We start from the raw sequence: 26,898 nt of genomic DNA, 5'->3' as shown, positions 1-26,898 counted from the left end.
TTACATCCTATCATGTGATAGTAATTCCATCGGTTATCGAACAAGTGATGTTACATGTGATTTGAAACTTTTAAAATCTTAAAATTACCCTTTCTAAAAAGACATTGTTTGTTCATCGTCTTCTCTAGTCCCAAACCCACCACCAGCCACCTCCTCTCAAAGATGCCTTGATGCCATCAGAAAGTCATAATTAAGAATTCCTTGACCCAACACTTAACAATCTTGGATGAATAGAGCGAGTCCCCTCAATATAAGCAGCATATGAAAGAGATCAAATTGTCCATGCCTTGCCAAGTACGAGGATAATCCATGTTATTCATCCGTTGGTACATGGAAGGGACCAATTTGTTGATTTTGTAAATGTATTTTATTGTTTGTAACAATAAAAAGGACAATTTGGTAATTTTTATACTCATTGTAATGTCTATTAACAATATTGCACTAAAGTGAGAGTTTTCGGAGTGAGTTCAAGTAATTAATGAAACATTTTAAAGTTCAGGTATTAAAATAAGACTACCCTAAAGTATAGGGTGCTAATATGCAATTTATACAAAAAGAGTAGTGAAATAGTTTTTGTTTCTACGGGTGCAACCAAATGGTGGAAAGTTTTTCCAAATCTAATCGATCTTTGAGCTTTTTAGAAAACCATAAATCAACACCGAACCAAACCCAATCAATTAACTTGGTTGATCAATTTGGTCCTTCAATTTTTTTGGTTTTTCTGAATTTATAATATATTATAAAAATATATAATTATACAATATAAATACATAATACATTATATTATAAATAATATATAATATATAATGCATATATATTTATACAAAACATTTAATTTATATGAAAAACATATATAATATACATGAAAAATATATAAGATATAAATATATACCGTTCGATACGATTAACTGCCGTTTTTTTTTTAAGCTGAACCGGTACCTTCGTTTTTCCGAAATATCGAATCGAACCCGAACAGATAGGTTCGACTAACCGGATTTTTCGATTGGTCTCATTGGTTCGATTAACCGGTTTATGAATAAGCTGGTCGGACTTGGTGTAGTTGGACTGTGGTTGGACTTGGGAGTAGGTTCTCCGTTTTATGACTTACGCAAGAAGGAAGCTAGCAAGAGATGACGATTGACGACGACAATTCGATTTATGTGGGAGGACTACCCTATGATTGTACCGAAGAAAGCATTCGCAGAGTTTTTGATTTATATGGCGCTGTCGTCGCCGTTAAGGTCTATTCCCCCCACCCACCTTCAGCCTCCATAGGTTTTCGTTTCCCTGGTGTTTCTTCTTGTTCCATTACTTTGGCTTTTAGTTGATCATGCATTCTTCAGTTGAAATTTTAACGGAAGATGTTCGCTTTTTGGTTTCTTCATGAACAAAAACGTCTAAATGTCAAGCAAGCTTTCTATCTTGTTCTTAGTTTTATGCTATCGACTCTAGAATTTGTGGATACGTTGATTGCTAGCTCAACCACAACATAGCGTTTGCAACTCAGCTGTTTCAAAATGGTGTTTAACAGTGGGGTATGATTTGAGTTTTGATTCTTTTGAGAGTTGTATTCTAGCTTCAACTCGCAGAGTTTGTTTCCTCACGCAGTTTTAAAGCAGTCATACAATCCTCGTAACCCCCAGTGAAGTGCTTTTCTTTACTATATTTAACTTAATGTTTCGTTAGGGAAAACGTGGAAGATAATTCTAGGCATTTTCATATACATACTTGTTCATATGTCGTTTCAACCTATTTGTTTGCAGTACCATTCAAGATTTGATTTATGAATGACATGGATTTCAATTTAAATCTTCTTCTTGTTATCTTTTCTGAAGTATTCTGAACTAGTGTTCAAATCTTTCAACTTGATTTACGAATGCTATGATTTACTCATTTCTTAATGTTGATTTTGAGGGCTTTATTTTTCTTTCAGCATTTGTCTTCTTCTAAAGTTCCGTTCATAAAAGCAAACTCTTACCTGGGTTATTTTGATTATTGCTCTGATGTTAGGGTTAGTTTGGTTCGCATCCAGAATCAGAATCAAAATCAAAATCAAAATCCTTTGGAATCTGAATCTGAATGGTCTATTCCCATAGTCTGTTTGGTTCAGACGGGAATGGGAATGGGAATTGGAATCAATAGGAATGGGATTTCATTCCCAAGGGAGGGGCAGGGAATGGCCATTCCCTCAAATGGGGGAATGCTATTCCAGCAGGAATGGGAATGGGATTCCGATTCCACTCAACCAAACAGTTGGAATCGGAATAACCCATTCGGATTCCAATTCTGGGCCCCTATTCCTGCAAACCAAACGGGGCCTTAGTTATGATGTGCTTCATCCCTTGTGTTGACTGCTACTCTTGCAGATAATTAATGATCGAGAAGCAGGGGGAAAATGCTATGCTTTTGTTACTTTTACAAATCCTAGATCTGCAATTGGTGCCATCAATGATATGGATGGCAGGGTATGTCTTTCTTCTTCAATTACAGCACCAAGTAGTGTTGTGTTGATTAGCATTTGGCATATATGATACTCCACTTTCTGCCTTGTAGTATAGTGATAAATTCAGATTTTATTTTATGTCCGATTTAAATTGTTTAGGCATCTGATGTTGTGGGACTTTAAATTAGACCATAGGTGGTCGAGTTGTAAGAGTAAATGAAGTTAGGACCAGAGGTGCAAGACCAAATTTTAATCGTGAAAGTTTCCGTCATAATTCTGAGAGGGTCTTGGATTTGGACAAGGGAAGAGATCAATGCAGGTTTTATGACAATGATAGAGACCACTATTATGATAGGAACCACTATCATGACCGAGACAATGATCGATCTCGAGTCCGAGGTTGGGAACGAGAAAGAGAATATGAACATGGACGGGATCATGGTCGAGCAAAGGATTGCTTACTGGATCAGGATCGAGGCCGAAGTAAGGAAGAAAATGAGCAAGAACATGATAGAACCCGTGATCATGATTGGGAAAGAAACCATAGTTTGGACTGGGAAAAAGATACAGATATGGGTAATAATGATCGTGACAAAAGCAGAGACAAGGATAAAGATCAACAATCAAAGAATCAGACTGGGTATGCTCATTTGTGCTTTGTTGCTTAAAAAAGATATTTCCTATTAATGACTACCCTCTCTAATATCTTCTGCCTTTTGTTATGAGGACTTGGCTGGTAAACTTTTTGGAGCATTAGTCTCTCTTTTGGATTTTTTTACGTTTTATGTGTTAACAAGAGCTTTAATTACTAGGAATAAAATCATGTTTCAACTCAGTTATCTATTTCGAGATATGCATTATATTCAAAAAGAGCTTTATTGAATTTCTGGTCTTTTCTCATAACACAATTATTAAGAAACTGTATAAGCTTGTCGTGTTTTGTTATTGTTAATTATGCTTCTGGTTTCCTGTAAGCAGTTCCCATATCACTGATCAGCACAGGAAAGAGTTGTTGTCGAACTCCAGTGATTATTACAATCAGGTGAATCAACATCTTTAGGTGTTGATGGTTAATAAAGTCAATGCATACACTTGTATTGATAACAATACAATTAATGATTATTGTCTTTCATGTGTCACATTATTAGATAAAAGAACAGCTGGACATATCCATTCAAAGGCGAGAGGAGCTCCAAAAGGAGGTTTGTATGCTGTTTGGATTCTGATTCTTGGGAGAAAGCAACTTTGTGAAGCTATTAAGAGAAGATTATTATTCTTCTTTTTTGGTGACAATGCCTTTATCTGTTTTCTTTGTGTTGGAATTCCTGTACTTTACAAAGGCCTGGAATTTAATGAATTAAACATTTTGGTGAATTCTGGAAATTTAGTGACTTAAGTCATTTTGAAAACAGACAAGTCTTTCATGATGATTCTTCAAAATTCAAACATGTATTAATGAGTTAGGTATATGATGCTGGATGCCTCTGGATTGGGAAGGGAGCGCTATCTATTGTAATATATGTATGAGTAGGTCTAGATGATTAGAATTGTGTATTGATGATTAAGATTAAAACTAAAGAAGAATAGTTGACTGACTAATGTGGTTAGAAGTTGATTCCACAAAGGACAATTGAAATTGGTCTTGCTGTAGTGGAGGAACACTGTGGAATTAGGTTATTCATGTTTTTTTTTTTTTTTTTTTAATTTTTTATGACAGTTTTCACCTCATTATAGGCTAAACAAAGAATTGGCCATCTCTTTGACACCCATTTAATCTCAGGAACTTGAAAAGGGTTTTCTCTCAAATGGAAACTAGGATAAGACAGATGGACCCAACTGATATTATTCATAATTTTTGCCCCTGGACTCATTTGCAAAGGGATTAGTGGTTTCCTGTTCAAACCTTTTCAGCTGCAATGTATATTGGCTTGCCCTAGTGGTTGGCTACTAGCTAGAACGTAGACCCTAGGCAGGGCAGGTTCTTCATTTCTGTTGTTTTCAAAACTTTTTATGGAGAGGGGTGGCATGGCCCCCCATGGCTCCACTCCTGGCCCTAGGGGTGGTTGAGCTCTGCAGCCTCTGGAAGTCAGGTTTTCTGTCCCAGGACTTCACTTTCCTTTTTCCCCCCTCCTTTCCTCTTTTTTGTACTTGCACCAGTACTGCCAATGAAGAATTATCTCCTATATAGTTATTGTGGAATACTTGAGCTTCATTTCTTCCACTTGCATAACATGAAATGCAATTTTCCTTTTTTCTTCCTTGTATGCCTCTCAAATTTGAATATTGAGACTCCCAATTTATCATTATCCATTATTCCTCTATTTGCCTACTTATATTGTAAGAACTGTGCTAGGTGAATCGGTTGCTTCTGATATTTTTCCTATTCTTTCTCTAATTACAAAGGAGTAGAATTTATTATTTGGTAATGTAGATTATGCTAGTAACCCCTTTTGGGCACAGGATTTTAGTTTGTTATTAATGGCAGTTTCGTTTTTTGCTTCCAGTGATGCTTTCTATTGTCATCTTTTTTTTTTCTTTCTTTCTTAGCTCCTTATTGCAATCGAGGGAATAAAGAAAGATCAAAATATAGTTATTTAGTGTTTAGTTTCAATTTTTTGATTATCAGATTTCTCAGCTTGAGGAGAACTTAGAAGGGAAAAAACAGTTTGTTTTAGATTTACAGAAGAAATCTTGGGTAAGTTTGTCATCCCATAATATGTTATGAGGCATTACTTATTTTGTTTTATTCTGAAGATGATTACTTGGAAGCATCTGCGTTTTGAAATTATTTCCTTGTCCTGGTGGCTTAACTATGCATGCAGAAATTGGAAGAAGCCTTGGCAACTGCTAAGAAGCTATCTTCCTACCAACAGATGCAGCTGACCAAGGTAACTGCTACATGTCCCTATTTTCCATGTATGTTCTCAAGACTTACCTGATAAATTTGCTTGGTGATGATGGTTTCTTCCTTGTGTATTCTCTGCAGTTGCACAGATGTTTTCTGCAAGTTAAGGACTACTCTGAAAGGCTCAAAAGCTCTGAACAGGAATTACAGGTTAGTCTCTTTCCATTCTTTCTACCCTTATACCCTAAGCAAGTACCATGCATGTATTTTTTTGATCGTGAACACACTCAGTGGAATTAATTAAGATTGTCAAGCTTGCCAAACAAGATGTAGGATGAATGCAGATACAGCAGTAATATAGCCTCATAGGGTGACCCAGAAGAACAAAGAAAGAAAATATACAATGTTATGCAGATCCAAATTAGCCCCTCAACCAGGTGTCCCTCTCTCTAAGTCTTGCCTGCCTGCCCTTCTCTTGCTAGTGCATCATCAACTCATCAAGAGTGCTAGCCAATCACGACATCTAATTGAATGTGATATTCAATTAGATAAACCTAATCGTAGAAGAGCTTAGAGGATGGTTGAGTACCAACATGCTTTTTGAGGATAATTTTTTGTCTTCATCTTTTTTGGCTGTGGACTCCTTTGGGGGATCTTAAGGGTGTTCATATGTAGAGAAGCTTTTGTTCAGTGAACCAATATACTTGCATACTCTTTTTTTTTTATTAATACAAGTTTACCTTACCTCTTCAAAAATAAAAAAAAAGAATGAGATATTCGTTGATCTAACTGACACTCTTGCCTCTCTGAATAGAAATTTGAGATCCCACAGACCATTTTCAGAAGAGGACATCTAGTCTATTACAATCTTGTATCAAAATTATATTGGGTGGTTGTTCTCTTAAGACAGGATGAGAACATTAAGTGCAAACGTAAATGCATTCACATGCTCATTTATGATGGATGTCCCAAATATGTTAATTCATTTGTAAATGCAGTAAGAGAAATATTGACTCTGCCTCAGGTTAGCTGGCATGTTTGAAACTGCCTCGTGTGTATATACCTGCGAGTATGTGCTTGGCATGCCTGATGCTTGTGATGCAGGGATGCAGCTAAGTGACAACTGAGCATGGTAGTTACTGATTACAAACTAGATAGTGCAAATTGATGTCTAAATCATGGTTGATCATATTTGAGTTTAGCTAACCGTAAGATTAAGATAATGGCATTTATCAAAAAAAAGATTAAGATAATGGCATAATCTTATATAATGAGTTCTTTTTTCTTCATTATCTGGTGAATCACCAGTCAAAAGTTTATTATGTGGTTAATGGTTGCTAGATTTTTGGCCTGGTTGACCCTATGGATTTTTCCCGACTATGAACACCATAGGAAAAAAGAGTTTTTCATGTTACTTAAAAAGAAAAAAGAGTTTTTCATGTTGTACAAGTTGTTAAACTTTGATCCATATTTCTTGCGTTTGTCGATAGAAAAAGATATGCATCTTTGCAATTAGATGATGGTAAGAGTGCCTGTAAAAGCATGACTTCAACTGATTCTCATTCATGTTGCTCATAACAGTCACTTGTTGATATGGTAATAGTCGAGGCTGATGCAGATGATGTCGGTGGCATGAGGGATGGCAGTATATATGCAAATGGCAGGGCATGAAATGCAGGACACTGACTGTCTGTCTATAGTGCATTGTGGATATTATTTTTTGGAGTTGAACGGAACCTTCCAGTTATGAACTACATGGATTTCCTTTTTGTATACATCTGCATCTATCTTGTTAACAGGAAAATAGAAAAGAAAAAAAAAAAAAGAAGTGAAAATGGAATGCCTTGAAGCGCTCTGTATAAGCGCTATTCCAAGAGACGAAGCCTACAGCCACTCAAATGACTGATTGTCCATGCGGGACCCATCTTGGAAAGCCAGCTGAATCCGCTACGTTTCAGCCTTCGGGTGGTGATGTAAGGCTTCCTCTGAAATTTAAGCCTGTACATTCGGCCACTCATAGAATGGCCTGGGCCTGAAATTCAAATGCCCCGGGAAGATCTGGGCATAGACCTCAAGAAAACATAACATGCAACATAGGCTTACTTAGAGCAACACCTATCTGAAATGGGGAAATCTGAATAATGAAATAAAAGGCGACGGATTTATCCTGTGGTGATGTTGGAGGACCAATGAAGCGAGAGTACAAGCGAGGTATCTTCTTAAAGCGGAACTAGCATATGGGATGGGATGGGATGGGGAGTCTTGACCCTTTATTTCTCTTTCTATCCTTCAGGTTAAGTAAAAACTTGGTTGCTAAAAGATCGGCCTGGCACTGCAAGTCAAAAGAAGTGAAGAACCTTCTGTCTGTGGGATACCTCACTGCTGATGTACAACTTCCTATGTGTGGTGCAGGCTGCACATGGATTTGAGGTTCAAAATCCATGGATCGTGCATGTGGTTCCCTGCCTTGAAACTCTTGACTAAATACTCTGTCTTTCCAACAAAACATCCTAGTTTTTTCCCCAACAGAAAAGGAAAAAGATACAAAATAACCCACGATGAAGGAACTTAGAATGGGTGCACATCATTCTCTTTCACTGTGACAAGTTTTTTAGAGAATAATTGCCTATTTGGGTACCTCACCTGATAGTCTAAGCTTTTATTTGAACGGTTCATGTAGATGGTATCAGGACTTGTTTGATCAATTGGCCTAGTGTTTGATTCCCTCTGCCCCCATTGTAATTAATTAAATTGCAACACAATGCATGAGTGGGTCCACGCTTGTCCACACTTCAAGCCCAATAAACTCTTGCCTGGTGGACATTGTAAAGTAGTGGAATCTATGTAGCTGGGGCTATTTACTAATCTCTAAATTCAACCTGTCTTTGTTAGTTATTTGCGATACCATGTTCAATGTTTACTCGTAGTGATCTAGTTTGAGGAAGTTAGAAATTGGTTTGAGTTGTAGTCATCTACTTGCTTCTGGAGAATAAGCCACCAGCATGGTTAGACAAAACCCAGAAAAGAAAAAAACATGCATTTGATGATTTTGACCGAATGACTGACTATACTGGGTCATTTTTTAAGCAGCCGTCGAGACTGTATTGCTTCTTTATTGGTTGGAGGAATTGTTGTTTCATTTTGTTTTATTTTCTGAGTAAGAAACTAATGGGAGGAAGTGACCTGAGGTTATTTGATGATCCTCACTTCAACCAAGAGTGAGGGTTACTTGTAGAAGCAGAGAGACCGACCGTTGTTATAAGTCCCCTAAGGCCCTAACCATCATTGGCATATAGGTCTCGTTTTTTTATCGGTACCTGGGTAACACGTTTACCCGGACATGTGGTTCCTGGTCCAAAGTTATTTGAATAACTTTTGGTTTTTGTGTTTGGTCGCATTTCCACTTATCTGGGTAAATGTAGGTGGGAGAGGATTAACGTTTTCCATAGGGATGATAATTTCTATCATATTCCGTGGTCCCACCCTGTCAGGGTACTTTGTTTTTGCTTGAAGGATGGATTTTGGGGTGGGGATAAGTTTTGGGATTTTACAGATACGAGGTATTAGGCTAAGCCCAACCCTTATATTGGGAAGGGTTTTTTATGTGTTTTAACCATAATTGAAAATTTTGTTGTTTATTCATGTCATTTTATTTATTTATCGCTTATATATAACAAGAAATAATAGGAAATTAGATGTGGGTTCTAATCCAATCCGCCCTACCCTAAAATGTGGGGTGGGTTTGGATTCTCAAAATCTAACTCGCTATGGGTTTTGGGGTAGGTACAAATTGAGAGTTTAAGGAGCAACTAGGGTCTAGAATTTACAAAATCCTCCCCAAAGCTGTTCCATAAATGTGCATTTTGTCTGTACACTTCTCTATTAACATGAATTGTCTCAAGCGGAGCCACATTGTATTTGTATACGATCAATCGACAACCTAAGCTCGCTTATCATCATCTCAACTTGCTCAAAACCCAAATTTGCCAGTATCAGATAGGAATGGCAATGGGATGGGGCACTCTGTTTCCGCCCCTGGCCCATCACCAAAATCCTTTGCCCCATCTCTGCCCTGTCTTTGGTGGCGGGGCACTTACTCCTTTTCGGAGATGAAGAATCCTCGGATTTTTCCTGCTTTGAGCCAATACCTAAAAAATACATCATATTTGGGATATTTTAAAAATTAGATTATGGGAATTTGAGGTCTTTTAAACATTGTAATTGGATTATGGGATTTTAAACATTAGATTATGGGATCTAAATGTTTTAGGAATTTGAGAAAAAATTAAAAATATTTTAGAAATTAATATTAAACCTATGAATATTTAATAATTTACCTGTGAATTTGAGGCGAACTTAAGAAATTATATGCAAAATCCGTCTCCACTCCATTCCCAATTCAGGGAAAAATTATTTTTCCATCCCTATTTTAAGATTGGGAAAACCCGTTCAATTCGGGGCGAGGCCCCGGTTGTTCGAATCGGACTGAATTCTTCCCGGATCTAACATGACCGGATTTTATGCTTTCAATTTCAAATGGTCACGGTTGTCTTTTTCCGTGAAAAGGCCAAATTCTTGGGGTTCTTGTTCGCTGTTCCTGCCTTGAAGTACGTAGTCGTCTTTTGAATTCCCGTCATTATGGGGGAGAAGAGAGGGCAAATCCGTCATTCGGTAAGATAAAGTTAAAAGTCCATGAAGCGCCAGAAAGCCATGCAATCCAAACATCAATTTTTCTTAGTCTATGTCAAGTTATTGGTGACCGAACAAAGTAATAGCAATCTATTCTACACTAGGAAAACAAAAGAAACACTCACTTTTTCCCTTTCTTCCCTTTTTACCCTCTCAACTCTCAGTCACAGTCTAAAGCCTAACAAGCTACAGAAGACTAGCTAGAATTTGAGAGTGATCTCGCTTCCATTGCTCTGATCATCTCCATCGTCTCTCATGGAGCCCAACCCCTTTCTGTCTCCTCCATTCTCACCACTATCGCCTTTCCAGCTACTGTTCTCCGACTTCCCATCTTCAATGCTCTCCGACCCATCTCCAGCCGGTCTGCCATCAGATTCCGGCGAGCTATGGGTCTGAGATGAGGCCTTGTAGATGTGTTGTTGGGGGTGAAGACTGTGGTGCAACTGGTGGTGAGGTGGCGTGGGATAAAACTCTTGCGCCACCGCCGGCGCACAATAGTGTGTTGAAGGGTGGGAGGCTGGATGTGCACCGTAGATTGTTGATGCCGCAGCAGGATGAGCTGCTGCTGCTGCCGCTGCCGTTGCGTATTCTGGTGGGACCCAAATTCCACCTAAGACCACAAGCTGCGGTGCCGGGGTTCCAGCCACTTGGGGACTTGGGCTCGGTCTTCGAGTGTGGAGTCTGTATTTCTGAAAGAACGAATAACAGATCAGAATGTTAGTCTGCAGCGTATCTGCAGGTACCAAGTACGAACTATACACCACTCAGATAATTAACTTGACGCAGAGGGAATCTTCATGAGTTGCCTTCTGCATGCATGTTTCATCAATCATCATACGAGAGACCGATGAAAGAAAGATTACCTGCAAATGACTTTTAACTTCATCATTTGTTAAGCCATCAACCTTCATCAGCTCCCTGATTTGCTTTGGGGTGGCAACTGTTTTGGTAAAATCAACGAAAAAACAGTCAACCGTCATAATATCATCGAATTAATTATCAATTTTTTTTTTCAATTAAGAAGAAGAAGAAGAAGAGCAAATTAAATCTTCTGATATTAATGGAATGGATTCTCCGGCCGTTACCATGAGAGCCACCAAGTATTTGGAGGGCATTCACAAAGCGTCGATGCAAATCCGGCGACCAGCATCTCCTTGCTTTCCTATGGGTTTGGGTTGTCGCCGTCGGTTGTGCTTCGGCTGCATTTCCTCCTGCGTTTCCTTTCTCCGTTGTCGGTGTTCCTCCGCCACCAGCGGCCTTGCTGCAGGAATTGTCTCTCGTTGAACAAGACACTGACACCCCATTGTCCGACTCCGAGCGTTTCTTATCTTCCATCTCTTTGTTTGTTGAGGCAAGAGCCAACTCGGGAAGAACGCTTAAAGTAGGAGTTGCGCATGAGCTCTTTTCTTTTGAGAATGGAAGAAAAGCTCCTCCATTCCTTTGCTTATTATCCAATGCTAGCTTGGGACTCACACTGAAGCAATGATCGCCTTCTTTTGCCGATGCTACAGTGGCTTGTTCCTTGTTTATTCCATCACTTGATTGACTCCACAATTGCGCTGTTGTCATCCAACTTACCTTCTCTGAGATGCTTGCTGCTTTCTCTGATCCTTCGGAACCGGAATGTTTAAGGGGTATGAACTCCTCAAGGACTGGCCTCGGGCCCTGGTTTGTCCGGTAGGTCTGTAGCTGCTGCCTTAAAGCTTCCATGGCTGAAACGAAAAACTGATTAATTAGTTCTTACACGAATATATGCTTGATTTGAACTATTTTTACGCAACCGTCCGTCGTGTATTTATTAAGTTAGTCTCCAGGAATCTTGAACAGTACGTAGTCTTGTTGAGTTTTATTGTAACATCCTTAGCAAAAACAGTTACGATCCCTTACACCTTTACCTTGAGATGATTTTATATTCTGATTGCTTGGTTTATTTCTTTAACTATGTAATTTCGTAGATCATACTGCATTAGATAGTGATACAAGGCGTGAGATGATTACCGTTTGTGAGAAGTTGCATGCAGAGAGGTAGCTCACGCTTGAGCCCATCGATCTTGATCCGCTCTTCCTCAAGACGAGAAAGGATCTCTTCGAGATTCTGTGTCTGATCTCCAAAGGTCTTTAGTAGCAGAGAATAGCTGTTGGGCTTGTAATCAAGGCTTAGTTCTGCAGGAGAACCCATAATTTACGTCAAAATGCCTTGGTCTTCTCTTCAGAAAGCACACTTGTTAATGTGCATGTTCCAGCGATGGCGGGATAAAAGATGTTGTGGGCACAAGAAATCAGAGGAGGGGGAGGGTTCCTCTTTTTGAAGGATGAGTTCTAGTGGGAGGACAGAGAGAGAGAGAGAGAGAGAGAGAGAGAGATGGGGCTGGGAAAGAGAGAGGTTGTTGTTTGTGAGCACAAGGTGAATCGAAGGAGGATCGTCTTCTTTTTAGGGGTGAGTTCCAGGAGGAATAAAGCTGGGTCCAGAGAGGGGAAAGAAAAGCAGGTGATAAAGTAAGGGTATGGTAACTTCTTTGCAAAGAACAAAGGCAAAAGCTAATGGGTGTTCTGAGAAGGAATCTGGTCTGGAGTATGGACACAGAGAGGAGGTCATGTGCTTAGAGCTTGGTTGTAGAACCTTTGGGGTCTTCTTTGTACTAGTGCATGCAAATCACCATTTAAAAAGATGATTCTTCTTCTACTTCTTGTCGTCCTCTGCTTTCTTCACTTTTTGTTGTAATTTGCAATGACCCATCTCAAATTTTCAAATTTGAACCAATTACTAATATTAGTGGAATATCTTCCTTCTTAACATCTGGAGGAAAGAAAAAAAAAAGAAACCTCACTTTCAACTTGGCTAGCTGATAGCTATATATTTTGTCTACTTGGGTTTCAGTAATTTCAGTCTTTTGGGACTCTCCACAAATCTACACATGGCAGCTGGTAGATTGGAAGGTTGAGAGAGACAAATTAAGCTTGAAAGGGCACATCCCATGTTAATTATTTACACATATAATAATGAAAAAGATGGAAGAGGTAGAGAAACATATTCAAAATGTGATTTAGTATCCATCCACAATTCACCTTTCTTTTCAGGGTTTTAAAAGTGGAATGATGTGGTTCAATTAATTAACAGTGTAGAATATCTAATTGCACCTTAGGCTCAGTTTGGAAAGAGTGCAAATACAAATTTGTAGAATGCAAAAAGCTTTTATTTTGTATGTATTTACACTGTACATATTTGTATTTGTACTCCTTTCAAACTGAGCCTTTAGGCACAAAAAAGAATATTATATTTGCCTCTAAGTAAGGAATATCTCAGTTGGAATTCTACACCTCTAATCTAAGTAAGAAGACACGCCCACACTGCTTAAAGAAGAAAAACAAGTCCTCGAGAAGAATAAAAAAAGAGCCCAAGCACTGCGAATCTTCTTCTGCTACTAACTTTAGTGAAGTGGGTAGGAAGGTAAGAAGATTCTCTCTGCATTTACAGAACCTTTAAGTGGGAACGTAACTGTAACTTGGTCATGGTGGTGAAAACTGTAATGTTCTAAATTGGCTCTGGTTCTGATCTGGGTCGGATCAGGAAGAGGTCCAAGTGAGCAAACCGGATCCAGTATCCAATACAAATAGACAGACACAGATCATCTGGAGTTTCTGTTTATGGGGATCAAGGGTCAGATAGCAACCATAGCATACCATACCCGGGTTTCATTGGGACCCATTTACAGTCTCCAGCAGTAGAGATTAGATCTCCAAATGTCTTTTATTCTGCTGAAACGAAAAGATGGAACTAATTTGCATCGAATTCCCTATGCAATAATTAGGGTTTCCCTCTTTGTAAAGAAGTCAGTCTTCACATACAAGACTCCAAGCCACGCCTTTTGTGCAGATTCTCTTCTCTCTCTCTGTCTAAGTCTCAGAGAGGATCTCCTCGTGACACGTGTTGTGATATTCTCCATATCGTCCCTCTGAATATCCCTTTTGTCTGGCGTAACCTACCAAACGGAATATTCCCTTCATAGAATACACTGTCAAAAATCGAAACCGAGGCCACTACCCTTGCTAGCTTTCTTAAGCCATTGCTATTTACAGAATGTGAAATCAAATCCCTTAAGAGGAAAGCATTTCTACTAACTTGAGCCACCAGGAGCTTGAGTATTAAGCTGTACCCTTAGAGAGAGTCTTCCTCTTCCATTTTGGAGTTGTCTGTTAGGCCCAAATCATTATTTATTATTACTATACTGCCCTTTACTATTTTTAAAATAGTTGTGTGCTTGTGACTCTTGGGGGCCTATAAAGGTGGTTACCTATAGCTATAGTCTCATGTGATTTTGCTGGCCGTAACTGTAAGCAGCCCAACAAAGTCTAAAAGACTCAAAACCAAAATCCAAAAGCCCATTAATTGAAGAAAAAAGAAACCAAAAGCCCAGATGAACCCTTTATTTATTTCTGTAAAGCAGATCCCCCACAAAGTGTCGCACTAAGTTTTGTGAGAGACCCAAGAACCCAATAATAAGAGAGTAAACCAGGTACTCGTTTGGGAATTGGGAATGTGGGGTGACAAAGACATAGATTCTATGAAGCAGGGATTAAACATTAAACTAATATACTGAGATAACAGGTCTTGATTCTCTATATTCTTCCTTATCCATCCAAAGACCTCTATTAAATTCAATATCCTATTGGGGTTTGGGGATCAACATTTAATAGGTTTTGTAATTTCTACACGACTCGTGTAGCAGTGCTTGGGCTTATAATTTTTTGTACTACTACTACTACTAAATCTGTCCACTTCTCGAGAAAGTTAGGGTCGCAATAGCACTACACCAGCTCCCTTAGATCTCCAAGAGTCGTTTATGATTCCACGGAATCAGGATGGAATCAGAATTTAGTTCCAAACACAGTCTGATTGGACATGGAATTCAATTCAGGGGCTGAAAATGAAATACAAAAGGTCAGTCTGCTAGTTTCTTTCTGGACTTTTCTCTTGGGTGATTGTGTTGTATCGGGACTATTGATGAGATCATCATCAATAGCAATATTGGAAGGTAGGGTAATGGTGTTAAAGATTCCAATCCGACGACAGTGGAAAAAGTTCTCCATTGTGCATGCTGTGTAGAGTTAGACGACGCTATTAAGTAAGTAGCGTCGTCTAACTCAACATCCTTTGATAAATACATAGAAATGTCGGTTCTACCGAAAGGACCCTCCAGTAAATACGTTCAGGATTGGTTTTGTCATAAGGATTCCATACAGGGTATAGTACAAATCATCGCCGTAAAGCATATGGTCTCATGGGCCTCTAAAGTGATTATCCACGTGGCAAATCCAAAGCCAAGCATCAACTAGTTATCAGTATCAGATGGAGGCCAAAAGACACAGTACACTGTAAACCCCAGAAAGAAAAGTGGCCTAGAGGCATAACAGTGCTCTACAGTCTACACGGTCCCTGGAATCTTCCCCAGATGGATGAATGAAGTATTAAACAAAACAAAACAAAAAATAAGTAAATAAACTAATAGCTTACCTCTATAGTTAAATTATATTTGCTTGATTGAGAGATTCGTTTACCTTTGCTGAAAGTTAATGAAGGAGGATAAACTTATAGGCCGAAAAGATCAATTTGATAGTTTGTATAAAAAAATTCCTGATTCAATGAGGATAAACAACGACAAATTTATTCTATATAACTATTTATCTTGCCTTATGATAGAAGAAATATATATTGAATTCTACTTTATAGTTTGAGAAATGGTTAAATCCATGGCCAGACGGCCCAGAACTAGATTTATTTATTTTTGCTCAGGCCCATGGGCCACTACATTCCACGATCCCCATTCCCCAACCACAGTTGACAATTCCTTTTTAGCTTTCGACCATTGTCCATTGACTAGTATTAGACCATACAGCATCTCAATTCTCAAACATGTGAGTGGAAGAAGGAATGGAATCACTTCGGTCGGCCTCTAAGATAAGATATTTATTGAGAGTACCATTGAAGCAAGGAATTTTAAATTTGATATATGCAAATTTAGGTATATAATATTGTTGCCGTCTATAATCTGTTGTCTACAAAAAAAAAAAGTTACGACAAAAAGGGTATCAAGTTCAAGTTCCAAATGTGTCAATTCACTACATGACTGATCATCCATATCAACTGCACCAGATAATGAATGAAATGTCTTCAATATTAATGTTTCTTCCTTGAATACCAGATACTGTCATGTATGGATTGGTCTTTTGATTCTTGGGAGATTATTCAGTGGTTGAGTGGCCTAGTGATTGGCAAGTTGTAAGCATCTATCTATATCTCATCAATTTTGGCTGCTATGAGAATTGGGATCTACTCCTCACTCAGCGCGCCTCACAATAACCTCACAGGCACATTCCATCATGCATTGAAAACATCTCCTGTGATCCAGTCAGGTGTATGATGCCCCCCCCCCCACCCACCCTCACTAGTACAGTAGTACCGGACTGTTCTTCTATAGGGAAGCGGAGAAGTGGACGACACACTGACACTATATAATAACAAAATGCCATGTCATCTTGACCCCACCCCCCACGTGTACGGAGCTGACGTCGTGTTTTGTCATTGGCCCAGCCCTCTTTCAAGATCATGGGCCAAATCCTGGTAAAATGAACCATTAATCAGCTAATTCCATCTCTGGTCTTCAACTTTGTTGGCCCGTACATTGGACAATTCAGACAATCTCATGGATTCGGTATTTTAGCTTAGAGCATCTTCCAATGGTGAATGGACCTCTCTCTCTCTTTCTCTCTCTCTCTCTTTGCAGTGCTTACCAAATCCACCCTGGGCCTGACCCAGATACAATCATACAAGACATCCGTAGAGATTTCCTCTTTTGCATAAATTGGGCCCGAAGACAAAATGAAATCCAACCCTGAAGATGCTGCCCCATCTTCAGTAATCCATACAAACCATGCACCAATTCGCAAAACTTGACCACCAAACGTTTCTTGTCGTCTGGTTCTCAATGCCTTTATTCACAGAGGGCTGGCATGTAGTTGACAAATCTGATTTTCATTTACAGTTGATCATAGTTTCTGTTTTTAGCAGGAGTATACACCTAGTGGCCTTGCTGAGAGGTGAAAAATTGTCTTTGGCAGGGCCCCATTACACTAGTAGGTTTAGGCTAGTAGCTTACAATGAAGCCTACATGGCCTAGTCAGACCAGACCTGCTGGCTGCTAGTCTCAGACTCAGGCCAGCTATTATTCTATGAACAACTGGGTAGGCTAGAAATGATGGGCAGAATCAGATATTGGAAAGCTATGAATATTCAAGCTAGACCAGAGTTTGTGTAGCCCTATATATACAGACCGGTAGGACTCGCATGGTTTACTCAGAATGAAGGTACCGCCGAACCATCATCCCTATAGACTGGTCAAGTTAAGACAGATTTGATCTCAGAGCTACTTTGTTCTAGCACTTGGATAGCCATCAAAATTCTAAGCTGGGTTGTTTAACAGTAGCAAGACCTGATCAACTCAACCAATTACCAATTGTCTCAAAGGAGTATTGGTAGTCAGTGGGGCCCCAGGATGATGTGCATCCAAGACTGCACAAATTGTCTCCAGTTGATTGTTCCAAATTCCCAAACACTGATATAGTTGCTGCTGCAACCCCCTAATCTGCAAACCATATTGCCTAACTTAACCTCTTAGTGCCAAGACTAATTATTTTCTATGAAGGAGCTAAAATAACTAATTTATCTATCCATCTCTTCTTACTGTCTCACATCTCAAAATCAGAGCTCCAGGATTTTAATGACAGGGCAATGTAGATCATAGAAATATTAAAATCTAATATTCTGACCGGGTCTATCAAGATAAAATTTGCATTCAAAACGTCCTATGAATAATTAGTTAATTTGGTAGAGGAACTTGTTGAAGTCCTCGACTATCCTCAAGTGCTAATCCTTCCGGGTTTTGGGAGGAGTAGACTGGATATAGGCCTGCTTTTTCTTTTGCAACTAATAAAAAGCATTTGGGTATTTAGAGTAATTGATTTTAGTAACCGGGTATTTTAACTTACAACCCAATTAGTTAATATTATCTTTGAATTTCATGGAATGATGCAGGTCTTATCTCTGGTCCAGTTAGCCTCTCTAAAACATGCTCAAAATTAGTAGCTTGATGCGTAGTTGGCTATAGGCATACCCAGGAATAGCTTCATTATTAAGGGGTTTGTAATAGAACCTCAGGAGAATGGAGGGGAAAGTTTGATGTGTTTGCTGACAACAATATCTCATTACATGGAAGGTGATGTGGCGTAATCCGGATGCTCCCTGTTGGATACGATCTGGTTGCCAGCAACGACAAGAATTGGGGTTCCTGAAAGAGATGAGTCAGAGATCCCGTGGTGGCTCACCCGGCGGGGATACTCCGATGGCTAAGTTAGAACACAGTGGTAGTAGAGAGCTTGAAGATGATAACAGTGAGAGAGCTAGAGAGCAAAGATCACACACCAATGAAAATAGAACGTACCCTCGCCCTTGGGGGGGAGTCTTTATATACTGAAGTTCTCGTGGGTTAGGTGGAGCAGTTCCTGGATTCCTGCTGTGATGGGACCTGTTTTCGTGTTAGGTGGGGATAAAGCCACCAACTGGTAAGGTTGCCCATTTCCGCCTGACTCGGGGAGCGGGTGAGCTAATATAGCCGTTACAAGTCACAATCTCGTAAAATGCGGGGTACGGTGGTGAGCTTCTCGGGGTTGTCAGGCTGGCGCCTGAGCTAGGCCGCCAGCTCGTGCCAGGGCCAAGTCGCACCTGTGCCAGGCTACGCCTAGTGGGACACCATCAACTTAGCAAAGGCAAGTTGTTGCCAAAGTGGTCCCAACTGTCACCTAGTTGTTATGAGGTGCCGGGCTACATGAAGGTGGGCTTCCTGTAGTGAGCTACCTGTGACGAGCTGACTATTTGTCAAGAGGCTGCACTTAATTGGCATGAGGTGCCAAGTGTCATAATGTCATTGGAGAGCCAAATCCGCCATATGATAAGGTATTGTCAATCCATGGACATTGATGAAGTATTATGGCTCTAACCGTAATTACTGACCTTCAGTATCAGTAATAGAGCTTAACCGTGGTGAAATGAAAATTCTAACTAGAGAATTGGATCTTAATGTTTTGATAAGATCAGCATTTGGGAAGTTTCTTTTCTATTTGGGTCTGAAAGAATTTGTAAGTAGAGCCTACTATTTTAACCCCATTAGCTTTCCACTGATCACGGATACAGAGAGAGTCTATTCAAGTGATAAGGGATTCAAGAGACATGTCCCAAGTGATAAGCATGTTCTTGTTACCTGGGCTCTTTACAATTAATTTACATGGTTCATTGTTCAACACTTCTTGCTTCCTCAAATTATCGGCAATATTTTGTGGTAGATGCATGGTAATTAACCCTTGAGCAAGGCCTTCAACATTGGATTAATTCACAGTAATAAAGCTGCTTCTCCATGTTTATGATAACGTCAAAGATCCAGCTTCACAACAGTTACAGGAACCCAATAAGTTATGGCCGTGCTTCCTCTAGTAGTCTATACTCAGCAGAAATGGAACTTCAACAAGCTTAAGCAGAAGCTAAAATTGACAGTACTGTGTAAGCTTGCAGTCTCCTCTGAAACTAATACGTGCTGTGCCACGCCAGAGGTTGCGCTCGAACTGATTCGAAGCTCGACGCAGGAGGCAAATCGTTTTGTTATTTTGTCGAACAGTGCACGTGCAATCATTCATAACTTCAAAATTATTGCTTGTCTACTTATACACTCGCACTTATAGTTCGTTGACGTGTCAATTATGAAGACGTTGGGAGGGACGGATGAATGTGACAAATTGGATGGTTGAGATTAAATGAATTGCCTCCTCGTGGGTTCCACTGACTAAGCGTGGGGTCCCACCCTAGTTCCTAGATGTGGATGGTAGTTACAACTTACAAATCATACTTCCTGTTGTGTCCCAAACCGTTGGATGAAAATGATAATGCTGTGCATTTGCATAGAATATAAAGGTGGGAGTTCTCCATGATTCGAATCGAACGGTTGATCACTACCGCCTGTTGGCAAAGTGATTTATCGGGGTATCAAATGTGCCATGTGCAAATCCTAGAGGAGAGAGAAACCAGACGGTCTCGAATTCGACGGTTCGACCTCCCTCGCTCCAACACTCCAAGACAGCAGCTGACCTAATCCGATTGAGACCCATCACCGTCGCCGGAGCAATCGGCGGATCGACCACCGTCACTTTTTTTTAATGAACCGAGATTTTTCGTAAATAGTAAATGACCAACACAACCTTCATGAAATATCCAAACTGCCCTTCATATCTTGTGGTGCAACTTACATGGTGCATTTAGGGCATACCAAGATTTGTGTGTGAGGGGAATCACCACCACACATCTTTGACTGATGTCTGTATTTCATTGGATCAAGTCTACAGGCCACCAGATGACTTCTAAATTTGCTGTAGAGATCTCAAGGTATACGTGTTTTCCGCAAATTGAGATGTGCAGAATACTAACTTATCTTTAAATCTAAACAGATTAAGAAGCTATTTGTCATTAAAAACCTTTTTTTTTTTTTTACGAAAATAGACACTTGACCTTGACCAGCTGCACGACTCCACTCTCACCTAGTTGCCTTTGCATGAAAGTCAAGGGTGCAATCCTTCCGTGAACTTCAACTTCACTGTGTTCTAACTTCTGTCTGTCTGTCTCTCCAATCTCAAGATCTGAGTATCAGATGAGCTTCAGCGTCACACGGAAAAAAAGAAAGTGAGAACAAAGCCAATTCATGTTCCAGGTGAGCCCTTTCATATCTAAGTCTTCATAGATTTCCCACCTTAGACCGCTTTTGGCTATAGAATCTGTGTCTTGTAATTCATTTTTTGCTCTTCCGGGTTTTGTTTCATCGATTATTTGGAAGCGGTTAACATGAATTAGATGTTGTTCTGCGGGTAATTAAGTTCAAAATGCTGCTTTTCTTCTCTGGATTTTGAAGAATTTGAGCCAGTGAAATTGGGTCTTCAGAGTTCTGGTTATAGTTTTTGGGTGGTCGGCGATTTGGGGGAAAACCCAGTTGGGATTTCCAGCCATGAGGATCCCATCTTCGGATCTATATATCTGGATTTTGTTGGGGTTGCTGGTATTCTTTTCTTTTAGTTTCACCGATTCATATGTGACGCCGTTTGATGGCGCCGTGTCCGTAGGCGAACCTTCTGTAACCTATAAGTACGATCGGCTCGACGAAGTCAAGAGGGAATGTAAGTCTATTATATCTTCGGCTTCTGAACTGAAACCAGATGACAATAGAGTGTATACTATTAGAAATGAGCTCTCCTTTTTAAATGGGGATTGGGCGCAGCAGGAGGACGGCTCACCGATAATTCCATTTGATGACCGTGACATGCCCAAAAGCTCTGCAGATCTCATCTCTCCTTTAAAGTTAATTTCTTTCTGGGTCATGGACGTTAATCCAGTCCGAACATCGAAGTACACGATCGCTGTCAGTGGGTTGCTGTTTTTCGGCATTACCAGAAATGGGTCGTTTGCCTATAAGCCTTATCTTCAGGGATCCCCTGACTTTCAGATGTGGCCTGGACATTCTCAGCTTGCTGTCTCGTTTCAAGGGGTTTATACTGAATCCGAGGGGAAAGGAGGGGAACGTGTGATGTGCTTGTTGGGGACTTCGATGTTGCCTTCTCGTCAGCCTGATTCTACTGATCCATGGGAGTGGGCGAAGGCATCTGGCCCTTATGCTTACCAGCCAAGTTTTTTGCAGGATGATCAAATTTTGCTAGTCCTTCATTACCCAAAGACCCTTACCTTGAGTAGCCGGGCAATTTATGGAGAAATGAAAAGCCTAAACAAGAAATCAAGTATTAAGTACTTTGATACCATTCACATTTCTTCTCAGTTGGGCCCTTATGCGAATTATGAGTTTGGGTCAGAAGAACTCATCTCCAAGACGTGTAATCCATACCCATATCCTGATAACTTGATGGATGATGGGACTGATGTTTATAAAGGGTCTGATTTTTGTGGGATTCTTCAGAGATTTACATCTAGAGAGGCCTTCTCTGTTGTGCCAAATTGGAAGTGTAATAACGCTGATGAGTATTGCCGCAAGTTGGGCCCCTTCATGTCAGTAAAGGAGATTAATGCCACCGATGGTGGCTTTAAAAATGTTAGGCTTCTCATGCAGGATGTGAGGTGTGAAGCACAGGGCAATGGTAGCTCTGCAAGGGTGTCTGCTGTGTTCAGAGCTGTTCCTCCATTTGAGAATCAGTTTACTGCTGTGGAGAGGACAGGTCTTAGCAACATGACTCTTTCTGCTGAGGGAATCTGGAGTTCTTCCAGCGGGCAGCTATGCATGATTGGTTGCATTGGAGTTGTAGGCAAATCAGTGGATAGATGTGATTCACGAATTTGTGCATATGCTCCTCTAGTGTTTTCTGTCAAACAGCGAAATGCCATTCTTGGGAGTATATCAAGCATTAATAACAGAACTGGTTCATACTTCCCATTATCCTTTGAAAAGATAATGCAGCCTTCCGATCTGTGGGACCAGTTTAGCACCTCTCATTTGTCATACAAATACTCAAAAATCAAGTTAGCTGGTGCTTTCTTAGAGAGAAGTGAGCCCTTCAATCTCGGTTCTGTCATCAAGAAATCATTCCTCAAATTTCCTTCGCTACAAGATTCAGAGTCATTCCTAGTCAGTCTTTCCCTTCTATCTGAGGACCTCACCCTGCATGTCTCTGCTGTCCCAGATCCATTGTCCAACCTCCACCCTCTAAGAACTACTGTTCAAGTGGATATACTATCTCTTGGACCACTGTTTGGGCGTTACTGGCCATCACAAAATTATTCTACTGCAGGAACAGAAGATTTTCCATTCCATGCTAAGGCTGAATCCACTGAAAGACAGATGCTTCTGAATGTCTCAGCTCAGCTCATACTGGATGGTAAACTTTATAGTAATGCATCTTTGCTGTTCCTGGAGGGTCTATATGATCCACATTTTGGAAAGATGTACCTAATTGGTTGCAGAGATGTCCGTGCCTCATGGAAGATCTTATTTGAGAGCCATGACCTTGAAGCTGGGTTGGATTGCTCGATTGAAGTTAAAATAGAATACCCACCCACAACTGCCCTATGGTTAATAAATCCAACTGCAAAGATCTCTATTGCTAGCCAAAGGACTGAAGATGACCCCCTCTATTTTGGCCCAATCAACCTCCAGACTCTTCCAATTCTTTATCGAAAGCAACGGGAAGACATACTTTCTCGCAGAGGAGTTGAGGGGATTCTTCGAATTCTGACACTTTCATTGGCAATTGCTTGCATTCTAAGTCAGTTGATCTACATCAGAGATAAAGTAGATGCAGTTCCTTATATATCTCTTGTCATGCTAGGTGTGCAAGCTCTTGGCTATAGTATCCCACTGATCACAGGTGCTGAGGCTCTTTTCAAACGGATGGCCTCTGAAGAATATGAAAAGCCATCTTATGATCTTGATAAGAATCAATGGTTCCATGTGATTGATTACACGGTAAAGCTTCTTGTACTGGTTGCTTTTCTTCTAACTCTTAGGCTTGGCCAGAAGGTATGGAAATCCCGTATCAGACTACTCACACGCACCCCTCTAGAACCTCGTCGAGTTCCAAGTGATAAACGGGTCCTCTTCACTAGTTTAGTTATACACACAATTGGATTCATAATTGTTCTCACCGTTCATGCTTTCAATGCCAGCCAGAGGCCATTCCGGCAACAAAAATATATAGATCCAAGTGGAAATGCTCATACACTGTGGGAGTGGGAAACCAAACTAGAGGAGTATGTGGGTCTTGTTCAAGATTTTTTCCTGCTTCCTCAAATTATTGGCAACTTCTTGTGGCAGATCCACTGCAAACCTCTCAGGAAAGTTTACTATATCGGGGTCACCATAGTGAGACTTCTCCCTCATGTCTATGACTACATACGAACTCCGGTTTTCAATCCATATTTCTCCGAGGAGTATGAGTTTGTGAATCCTAGCTTGGATTTTTACTCCAAGTTTGGGGATATTGCAATACCAGTAACTGCAGTTCTGCTGGCAATAGTAGTCTACATTCAGCAAAGATGGAGTTATGAAAAGCTAAGCCAAACTCTGAACTCAGGGCAGTGTAAGCTTCTTCCCTTGGGATCAAGAGTGTATGAAAGGTTACCGTCCAAGTCTTTCGAGGCTGAGCTTGCTTTAGGGGTAAATGAATCTGTGGAACCTGAAAGGGATCAGAAGGATGAAGAATGATGGGGGATCGTCCGAATGTTAAATCCATGCAAAGTAAGTGATGTTATCTTGTAATCATGTTTTTCCTTTTTCTAATTAATAATTTCATACACTTCGTTTTTTCTACTACAGATGCTGACCTAGGAAAGGAGAGATATAAAAACCTTATCAGTTGTCAAGATATTCCTTGTTTTCCTCCTTGATTCTTCTCTTTGTTTGCCGCTCCTTCAGAAAACTGAACCTTGTAGTTTCCAAAAGTGGCTTCTTGTTTTTCTGCATCTCTACATTCAACCAGCATGAACTGGTATTGGTCCCGTGACACAAAATATATTGCGATTAGAAAGATTAGCTAACGCTATTTGCATGAAAACCAATGTAGAAATTGAACTACTTGATCGTTGACTGATTCGAATTTCAAAGTGATAATGGGATTTGCTCCTCACACCCCTTTTAACAGGAAATGGGATTTGCTCTTTACACCCCTTTTAACAGGACCAATTTTGTGAGGAGCAAATCCAAACTCATGTTACAGAGTTAAGTAGAACTGTGGTAGCGCTGCTGAGTTTTAAAATGGTTGCAGACTTGCAGACTTGCAGTTGTAGCGAGTTTCATTGAGAAGCCCGTAACTGTCCAACGTACAGAAGAACATGGCATAATAGATATTATGAAGTGATAAAATGGTCCGGATGTGCTGTAGATATTATTAAGTGACAAGAGTTTCAATGGTTCCAAACTCTTGATACACAATTTCTGCATATTGAGAGTATTGATACTTTTAACCTTGTTCCCAATCTACTAAACATTCATTACAAGATACATTATGAAGGAATGCAAATACAAGTATGTAGAGTGCAAATACATATTAAATAATACAAAATACAAGGTTTTGCACTCTACAAATTTGCATTTGTATTTTGTACTCTTCCAAACTGAGCCTAAAGGTCCATTTGGTTTGCAGTTCAATCTGGATTCAAATCAAAATCAAAATTCCTTGAAATTGGAATTGGAATGGTCCATCTTGTAGTCTATTTGGTTCAGACAGGAATTGGAATCGGAATAAGTTAGAATGAGATTTCATTCCCAAGTGAGGGGGAGGGAATGACCATTCCCTCAAATGTGGGAATGCCATTCGAAGAGGAATAGGAATGGGATTTCAATTTCACCCAATCAAACAGTTGGACATTTTGATTCCAATTCCTGACCCCTATTTATATGAACCAAATAGGTCCTAAATTATTACAAAAAAAAAGTCCTAAATTGTTGTTAGATCAATGAGTTTGATGGATCATTTATTAGAGTTGTAAATTGTAATGTGGGTGGTGTTGTGCTGGCACAACACAGATTGTAGGCAGCCCAAACGCAATTTATGTCGTGCAATGCCGAGCCTTGGGTCCCATTCCCAAGTCAGGCCCGGCACGAGTTTTTTCTTTTTTTTTTATCATTTTCCTATACTAAAAAATTAGAAGAAAAGAAAAACATATAAAAATAGAAAATTCGTATGAATAATAGATAATAAGTTGGAAATAATTGTGAAAATTTTATTTCATTTCAAATTTAATGTGTACAAAATGATAAAATTGAAAAAAAAATTACAATGGGATTGGATTATGGGAAAATATTAGAAATAATTCTCAAATAAAATTGAGAATAAAAAATTACAAAAATACAAAAAAAAAATATTGGATTCACCTTTTTTGCCCCCATGATCCAAAATACATAAATACCCCAAGAAAAAAATAGGCAATTGTTGATAGATTGCCGACATAGGTACATGCTGATGCCTTTATACATAGATACAATACACCTTATATCAGGCACATCAAATCGTTATGTAAGTATTTTAACTCTATGTCCTTTGACATGTTAGTTAGCCAACACAACACATAAGATGGCTCGATTTATGAAAACTTATGAGAAATAGTTGTAATTGGTATTTTTTTTATTATGCAGGTCTATGCATAAAAACACATAGGTAATATAAAGTTTATAATCAAGAGAGAATTTGTTAATGATCAAAAAGGAGTTTATAATAAAAAATGTGAACAGTAAAACTGAAGGAAGAAGAATATTGGGTGTGACAACCGTTGTTAATTCTAGATAACCTATATATATATATATATATATATATATATATATATAGCTTTTGTTTGAATTGTCTCTTTAACCTTCTTAGATTACAATTCTTTTTTTCTTCTTAATTTCCTTTGTCACCCATTCTTGGATTAGAATTATTCTTCTCTTTGGAATTATTTCTAACCGGACTCTCAACAACATAATTATCCTTTTTCGTGGGAGTGGCTACCTAATTAGAATTGTTTTCTTGTTTTGCATCAGGAACACCCTGAGCTCTACATTGACCAACTCTACTAAAAAGGAATGCTATGTTGTCATTGATTCTAATCTCCTGACCATCCTAGCACCATTGATTCGCTACAAGCCATTGAAAATTTGGCCTATCATCATCGCATTCTACTGACGCCTCCTTCAAAAGTGTTTTTGTTTTTTCATTGGAGCCTTTCTCGAGCTCTATAGAAGCATTTGGTTGGGTACTGTTACCTTCTAGTACTTGTACCTATTATTATTGTTAATGTGTAGTCCTACCACCATCTCAATTCTCAAGATTGTCAACAACAACCACTATGGGATCC

General features: G+C 39.5%; 3 protein-coding genes across 12 annotated transcripts; 2 read left to right on the top strand and 1 right to left on the bottom strand.

Moving 5' to 3' along the window:
- Positions 1-1,068: 1,068 nt before the first annotated feature.
- Positions 1,069-7,063, top strand: LOC104592324 (uncharacterized). 6 transcript variants are annotated; one of them, XM_010251634.3, is made up of 9 exons: positions 1,069-1,241; positions 2,367-2,465; positions 2,632-3,083; positions 3,422-3,485; positions 3,592-3,645; positions 5,070-5,138; positions 5,266-5,331; positions 5,430-5,498; positions 6,892-7,063. In XM_010251634.3, the coding sequence occupies exons 1-9, from the start codon at positions 1,131-1,133 to the stop codon at positions 6,922-6,924; spliced, it is 1,017 nt and encodes a 338-aa protein (XP_010249936.1). In that variant the 5' UTR covers positions 1,069-1,130; the 3' UTR covers positions 6,925-7,063. The 6 variants fall into 6 exon arrangements, 4 of the variants coding, with proteins under 4 accessions (XP_010249936.1, XP_010249934.1, XP_088748667.1 ...); XM_010251632.3 differs by having other exon boundaries at positions 6,870-7,063; XM_010251635.2 differs by having other exon boundaries at positions 1,188-1,535; positions 6,870-7,063.
- A 2,900-nt stretch (positions 7,064-9,963) lies between these two features.
- On the bottom strand, positions 9,964-12,378 carry LOC104592323 (myb family transcription factor EFM-like). The gene is made up of 4 exons (XM_010251631.3): positions 11,976-12,378; positions 11,063-11,689; positions 10,841-10,917; positions 9,964-10,666 (listed from the first exon to the last, which is right to left on the bottom strand). The coding sequence occupies exons 1-4, from the start codon at positions 12,154-12,156 to the stop codon at positions 10,178-10,180; spliced, it is 1,374 nt and encodes a 457-aa protein (XP_010249933.1). The 5' UTR covers positions 12,157-12,378; the 3' UTR covers positions 9,964-10,177.
- Positions 12,379-20,475: 8,097 nt separating this feature from the next.
- LOC104592322 (PII, uridylyltransferase (DUF2921)) lies at positions 20,476-26,869 on the top strand. 5 transcript variants are annotated; one of them, XM_010251630.3, is made up of 2 exons: positions 20,476-24,304; positions 26,585-26,869. In XM_010251630.3, the coding sequence occupies exon 1, from the start codon at positions 21,074-21,076 to the stop codon at positions 24,269-24,271; it is 3,198 nt and encodes a 1,065-aa protein (XP_010249932.1). In that variant the 5' UTR covers positions 20,476-21,073; the 3' UTR covers positions 24,272-24,304; positions 26,585-26,869. The 5 variants fall into 5 exon arrangements, with proteins under 5 accessions (XP_010249932.1, XP_088749666.1, XP_088749665.1 ...); XM_088893540.1 differs by lacking the exon at positions 26,585-26,869 and adding an exon at positions 24,831-25,029; XM_088893539.1 differs by lacking the exon at positions 26,585-26,869 and adding an exon at positions 24,708-25,029.
- The last annotated feature ends 29 nt before the right edge of the window (positions 26,870-26,898 follow it).

Source organism: Nelumbo nucifera, chromosome 8 (genome assembly GCF_055504915.1).
Source record: "Nelumbo nucifera cultivar China Antique chromosome 8, China Antique-T2T, whole genome shotgun sequence".
Classification (NCBI taxonomy): domain Eukaryota; kingdom Viridiplantae; phylum Streptophyta; class Magnoliopsida; order Proteales; family Nelumbonaceae; genus Nelumbo; species Nelumbo nucifera.
Note: the sequence above shows the minus strand (reverse complement) of the source record. Positions and strands in the feature narration are given on the sequence as shown.

Bases quoted from the DNA above. Each gene is read 5' to 3' on its own strand.
- LOC104592324 (XM_010251632.3), top strand. From the start codon at position 1,131: ATGACGATTGACGACGACAATTCGATTTATGTGGGAGGACTACCCTAT. The intron at 2,466-2,631 runs GTATGTCTTTCT...ACTTTAAATTAG, and splicing joins TCAATGATATGGATGGCAGG to ACCATAGGTGGTCGAGTTGT. The intron at 3,084-3,421 runs GTATGCTCATTT...TCCTGTAAGCAG, and splicing joins CAATCAAAGAATCAGACTGG to TTCCCATATCACTGATCAGC.
- LOC104592323 (XM_010251631.3), bottom strand. From the start codon at position 12,156: ATGGGTTCTCCTGCAGAACTAAGCCTTGATTACAAGCCCAACAGCTAT. The intron at 11,690-11,975 runs GTAATCATCTCA...TTTTCGTTTCAG, and splicing joins CATGCAACTTCTCACAAACG to CCATGGAAGCTTTAAGGCAG. The intron at 10,667-10,840 runs GTAATCTTTCTT...TCGTTCTTTCAG, and splicing joins AAGTTAAAAGTCATTTGCAG to AAATACAGACTCCACACTCG.
- LOC104592322 (XM_010251630.3), top strand. From the start codon at position 21,074: ATGAGGATCCCATCTTCGGATCTATATATCTGGATTTTGTTGGGGTTG.